This window comes from Triticum dicoccoides, chromosome 5A (assembly GCF_002162155.2).
Source record: "Triticum dicoccoides isolate Atlit2015 ecotype Zavitan chromosome 5A, WEW_v2.0, whole genome shotgun sequence".
NCBI lineage: Eukaryota > Viridiplantae > Streptophyta > Magnoliopsida > Poales > Poaceae > Triticum > Triticum dicoccoides.
Genome location: NC_041388.1, coordinates 116,013,685 through 116,020,163, shown reverse-complemented (window position 1 = coordinate 116,020,163; position 6,479 = coordinate 116,013,685). Strand labels below are relative to the sequence as shown.

The 6,479-nt window shown below is 46.3% G+C and overlaps 1 protein-coding gene across 2 annotated transcripts in view; it reads left to right on the top strand.

Moving 5' to 3' along the window:
* Nucleotides 1-680: 680 nt before the first annotated feature.
* LOC119299934 (glutathione S-transferase T3-like) overlaps nucleotides 681-6,479 on the top strand; it is a 34,519-nt gene continuing 28,720 nt past the window's right edge. For both annotated transcript variants that reach the window (XM_037577043.1, XM_037577044.1), the window contains exons 1-4: nucleotides 681-858; nucleotides 993-1,409; nucleotides 1,489-1,584; nucleotides 1,893-2,311. In XM_037577043.1, coding sequence (XP_037432940.1) covers nucleotides 757-858; nucleotides 993-1,409; nucleotides 1,489-1,584; nucleotides 1,893-2,189 — 912 coding nt within the window. In that variant the 5' untranslated portion in view covers nucleotides 681-756 and the 3' untranslated portion in view covers nucleotides 2,190-2,311. The remainder of the gene's footprint in view (nucleotides 859-992; nucleotides 1,410-1,488; nucleotides 1,585-1,892; nucleotides 2,312-6,479) is intronic.

Sequence of the window (6,479 nt, the reverse complement as noted above, 5' to 3'; positions counted from 1 at the left end):
GCGGCAGAAGGGCGGCGGCAGCGGCGACTAGGAGGCACGGTGACGGCGGCTTGGAGCGGCGGCGGCACGCGCGACGGGATGTGCGGGCGGCGGCGGCGCGAGGAGAGGTGCGGCGGTGGCGGCGGCGGAGCGAAAGCGAGGAAAGTAACTTAAAAACTAATAAGAGATTTGTAATACAATAAATGTTGTATTGATGGGGTGCTGGTGCACGTATATATAATACAGGGAAGGTCTTTATCTCAATTATACAAAACTAAAAAGTGGGCCATAACTCTAATACACGTGCAATACAAAATACATACTCAACACACCCCAAACAAACACACCCTTAGAGCATCTCCAATAGCACATCTAAACGGACGTGTATACCCGTTTTACACAATATGGCCAAAAAACTGGCGTCCAGCAGCTCGTCTAAACAGACGTGCAAATTTACACATCGTCCAAATCAGCCTCGACAACGTCCACAGGTAGACGATGTGAAGGCGTCGTCCAAAGAGCAACCGAAGGCCAGGTTCCTCCTTCCCGCCGAGACTAGGAAGAGGCGCGCAACCATCGTCAGGTCGCCGCCGTACCGCACCACCCTATCCGAGCCGAGGTATGCCCTTTTTGTTACCGGAGACAGAGAAAAAGGAGGGGAGGGGATCCCGCTGGGTCGGGTTGGATCCACCAGCTGCTGTCGGGCTGGATCCAGCCGCCGCCGCCCTCGGGGATGGCCGTCGCCGCGCTCGGGGAGGGCCGCCGCCGCGCTCGGGGATGGCCTCCGCCGCCGCGCTCGGGGTCGCGGGGAGCACGGGGCTGGCTTTCTATGGCTGGACTGCGATGGCCTTTGGGTCTCTGTCGCTAGATATGTTCAGGGTAGTTAACTGAATATGTTCAGTTATACTAATGTTGCTACTGCTATTTATATAGAGAATTTTCTTTGATATTGATGCTAGGAGGTAGGCTATATGATGTGGTGCTATATGAAACTTGTGTCAAAATTTTCGCAGATGGAAGGCGACGAGAGTTTCCTGGGCATGTTGAACTTTGGTGTCTCAACACAAGTGCCGGATAGTCCAGTTGGAGAGCAAGAGTCGCCCATGCTGCCAACTCAAAAAACATCTACAACTGTGAAAGGAAAATCCACCAAGGGGAAGAATTGGTCTATTGAAGAGGATGATCTGTTGGTGGCAGCATGGGTGCACACTAATTTGGATGCTTTGATAGAAACAGATCAAACATCAAATTCTTATTGGGGTAGGATTTATGATTACTACAGCACGCGCAAGAAAGTGTCATGGCCGGTGCGTGTTCAAAATGCACTCAACTGTCGTTGGACCACTATTAATGAACAAGTGAGCAAGTTTTGTGGATACTATCAGCAAATACTTAATAGAAACCAAAGCGGAGTGACTATTGCTCAGCAGGTATGCTCCATCTTTTTAATTCGGTTCTCTGTATATTCATGTGTTTGGTTCAAGTATAATAGGCCATTTATTTGTGCAGCAAGCCCAGGCACTTGTTCTGTACCAGTCCAAAGATCCTAAAAAGAGGCCATTTACATTAATGCATTGTTGGTTAGTGTTGGAAAAGCATCCTAAGGCCTCCTTTGGTTTAGAGGAATTCCATAGGAATTCTAGAGGATAGGATTTTTATAGGATTTTTTCCTTTAGAGCCCTTTGGTTCATAGGAATGGATTCCTATTCCTACATAGGATTGGTTCCTATCCTCCACATTTCATAGGAAAATAAAAAAGAGCCTAGACTCAATGGAAAAATTCCTTTGGTGTCAACCAAATGACATCTTGTTTCCTATTCCTACTCATAGGATTTAAGATACATGTCATCTCATTTCCTACAAGATTCCTATTCCTATGATAATCCTATCCTATGAACCAAAAGAGGCCTAAGTGGGAGAATCGTGTGATTTCCAAGGGGCCTCAGAAAAAGCAGAAGAAGACCTCGGATGCAAGTCCAGGTACGACTTCTAATGACGAAGACTTCGAGAGATGCACTGATGCTCTTGAAACAGAGACAAGACCTGATGGTAATAAGCGGGAGAAAACCCATTTACAAAAAGCTAAAGCTTCTGCTTCTGATGCTTTTAGTCCCAAGTTATCATTAGAAAATGTGTGGGCACAAAAGTTAAAGAAGGCTGAGGTCAAAGTTACCAAGACAGGGAGATGTCATACAAGCAATTTGAGTTAGAAGAGAAGATCATGTCCATGGACACTACTGTTATGATTGGGGCTCAACAAGAATACTACATGAACAAGCAGAATGAGATCGCCGCTCGCCGGTTCAACACATCGGGTTGAACCATTTGTCAGGTCTGCTAATATTTGTCGTGTGAACTATTTTCATATCTGAAACTATTTTTCATATCTGAAATATTTGTTGTGTGTGAAAACATTGCATTATGGCATAACTGAAATAGTACATCATTACAACCGCGTACAGGATTGAAAACACTACATTATTACAACTACATCCATAATCATTCGTCTCCAAACTTTTGCCAAATGTGCTCAACTAGATCATCTTGGAGCTGAGAGTGAAATGCTCTGTTTGTGATCCGTTGATGCATTTGAATAAACACACTCAGTTTTTCCGCATGAGTATGAGATGGGGTCACCTTTACTCCCATAGAGTCATAGATGTAGTCATGTGGACCGCTGTCTCGCTCATCTTCGACTATCATATTGTTCATTATGATGCAAGCTTTCATGAGATCACCAATTTCTTTACGTTTCCAACCTTTTGCTGGTCCTCGAACAATGGCAAAACGGGATTGCAAAACTCCAAATGCTCTCTCCACATCCTTTCTGGCCCCCTCTTGTCTTTTGGCAAAACGTTTCTTCTTTCTGCCTTCTGGAGCTGGTATGGTCTTCACAAATGTTGCCCATGGTGGATATATACCATCTGCAAGGTAATACCCCATTGTGTACGGATGACCATTGATGGTATAATTCACTTTTGGAGCTTCACCTTCAGATAGCTTTGCAAACACAGGTGAACGTTGAAGCACATTTATGTCATTGAGAGACCCTGGTAAACCAAAGAATGCATGCCAAATCCAAAGATCCTTTGAAGCAACTGCCTCTAGAATCATTGTTGGCTTGTTCACATGACCTTTAAACATGCCATGCCATTTTTTAGGACAATTTTTCCAAGTCCAATGCATGCAATCTATAGACCCTAACATACCAGGAAAACCTCTTTGCTCCCCTATTGCAAGCAATCTAGCAGTATCTTCTTCATTTGGAGATCTCAGATACTGGTCCCCAAATATTTCACAAATAGCTATCACAAACTTTTTGCAAGATGCTAGATTTGTAGATTCTCCAGACCGACAATACTCATCCGTGGCATCAGCCGCATATCCGTAAGTTAGCAGTCGCATTGCCATTGTCATCTTCTGCAGAGGATGTAACCCAAGAGCTCCAGCAGAATTTCTTTTTTGCTTAAAATAACTATCATGCTCAAGTACTGCTTCAGCTATGCGATTAAACAAATTACGGGACATTCTATACCTGTGTGGAAAAACAAATATGAGATATGAAGATGAAAAATAGGCAGACAGGGAATAATGTAGTAATACTAACCTTCGGCGAAAATAACTTTCGGGAAAAGTGGGATTTTCTTTGAAGTAGTCGCTCCACAGTAGAACAAATCCGGCATCTCTTCCGCGATGCAAAAATTGTCGTCCCAACGTGGAACCGCCATGACGTCGAGCATTTGCCTCCTCTTCCTCCTCGCGCTTTGCAAATGCTGCAAGAATTAGTTCATCGCCGTCCGATGAAGACGACGACGACGAATTCATGAGCATATCCAAAACGAATCCTGTTTCACTCATTGTGTTGTAGCACAAGATGAAAAGATATTTGAGAGAGGAGAGGGGTGGTATATATAGGCCAGCAATAGAGCCGTTGGAATAGAGCTGTTGCAATAGAGCTGTTGGAAAGGTAGCTGTTGGAAATATAGCCGTTTGGAAAGTGCCCATTGAAAAAATAGCAGTTGACACTGCAATAATAAATCGTTGAATTATTGTTAAGATGGTAGTTGAATTGGTAGTTACAAATTAATATTAAAATATATGAGAGAAAATGTAGACGTTCTATATATACATGTTCTACTGAAAAACTGAATGTGTATATGAGGGAATCTTTTTAGACCATTGTCTATATAGATATATAGACGTCCAAATTTACACATGCTATTGGAGATGCTCTTATAGGCTCCCCAGTCCCCCATCACCTGCCTTCAAAACTACACCCTTTTCTATGGCTCCGAGACATAGTAGTGACTTAAAACAAGTGAGATGGTGGAGTGAAACAATTTAAGCGGTCGCGAACCAAACCAGATCAGCATATGGTACTAGGAGAGATTCAATGTTACTCATCAGAAACCCACTCGCTCGATTCTTTAGATGCCTGACTGGCTCTAGTAAGCCTGGATATGGGCTCCATACGGTTTGCTCCATCGGAGGAAAGCCGACTGGATCCGCTAAAATTATGGATGGCTTAACACATTGTCAGCGATACAATCCAGATGAAGCTGGTTGAAGGGAGACTGCATCAGAAATCTTTCGAACATATCCATGGGATACTTCACCAATTCTTGGGTTCTAGAGCAAGTTCTTAGAGCATTACTAGTAGAACCCTCAAACCCTTAAATCTTAAAAGCAGTTTTAAGGATTGAGTTGTGTCACTTTTTGACACTTTTAAGTGTTGAAAAACAGGGGCAAATACTAGAACCCTCAAACCCAACCCGTAAACTGTTTTAAGGATTGGACTTGAGGGTTCTAGTCTTTGCCTCGACCCCAACCTTTAAATCCATCATTTGACATCTCACAATTCATGACAACAAGAACACAATCAACTTCCAAACAAACTACCAAATGACAATCATTGATGCATGGTTTAATAGTTTACATCACAAAATCATCATCTTCCTCCTCTCATCGGCACCATCACCCAAAAGTTGCACCTCGGCGCCATCTCATAGACCACAAGCGGGCTCCATCAAGCATCTCCATCGGCACCGGTGGAGTCGTACACACCGCCATCACCACAACTACTCATCGGAGTGTCACCTCGAAAAGTAGAGGACGCAACACGGAACATCATCTTCCTCTCCGCGATGTCTTCCTTGTAGTCCTTCCACCATTGCAATTGGTCTTCATCCATGTCCTTCTTGGACATCATTATGTGCTCTTTCTCTTCCACCATGAGTTCTTTCCATACCTTTGCCTCTTTGAGCTTGATCATCCTCTCCTCCAACTCGGCCTTGCGCTTTGCTTCTTCACGCTTTGCTTCAACTTGTGCAAGCTTGACCTCTTTCTTCTTCTCGGTGATAAGAAGCTTCGTCTCCAATGTCTTCGTTGTCAATTCCTCTCTTGCCTTCATCATGTGGTCCATCTTCTCCCTTAGACTTGACGCCTCTTCTTCCATCTTCACCCTTAGCTTGCCCTTCTTGTTTCCCTCGGGCTTGCCCAAGTTCCTCTCCTCCTCATCTTCACTATCATCCATCCTTAGCATTGCCGACTTCTTGGGTGCGGTCTCTTGATCCCTCACCTTCCACTTGTCAAAGGTTTGAAGAATTGACCAAACATGCTTAAATGGGAATGGCTTGCCCTTGGAAGCGGCCATCTCCTTGTACCTCATGCCGGCAATTGTCTCCTATCAACCACACATAAATCACATAAGAACCCACCAATATCATCTATCACTTGGTCCATGGCACACACATAATCAAAATAGTGAAGAAATATGTACTCACATAGTCACTCTCCACGGTTCCACTAGGTGGTGCATCTCTCACTTGGTCCATGGCCGCACTCCAACGAGAACAAGCGGGCTTGATCAACTCCCACCGGCCATGAAGCGACCGGAAAGAGCGATGGATGAACCCACTATTCTTCGGCTTGATCTTACAATAGACGTCCTCGATCCTTTGCCAATACCGTTTACCGGTTTGATCGGTGCCGGTGGTTGCATCCATTCCCACAGCTGCCCAAGCACGAACCAAGAGGACATCTTCCGCCTCGGTGTAGTTTGTCGACCGCGCGTGTGGGCGGGAAGCGGCGGTGAATGCCTCCTCCCCTATCTCGGCCACCTCCTCCTCGTCATCCCCCACCTCCTTCTCATCTTCCTCCTTCTCCTCCAAGTCGTCACCAACCCTAAAGGGGTCTAGAGGCTGAGCTCCGAGGTCCACCTCCGCGTTTTGGAGGAGGTCTATGAACGAGGATGGATTTGCCATTTCCTCGAACACCTCGTGCGCGGCGGGAGGAGGTTCGGTGACGGCGGCCGCCGCGGGCTTCTTCCGCGCCGCGGGCTTCTTCCGCGGCTTGGTCACGGCCGGGGACGAGCCGGCGACCTTGGAGGCCGCCCCTCGCGGCCCATGAGAGGCCGCCTTCGGCCGGCTCTTCTTGGTAGCCGGGGCGGGCGGCGGGGAGGTGGCGAGGGCGGGAGCCGGTGCGGGCGAGGCGGTCGGGGC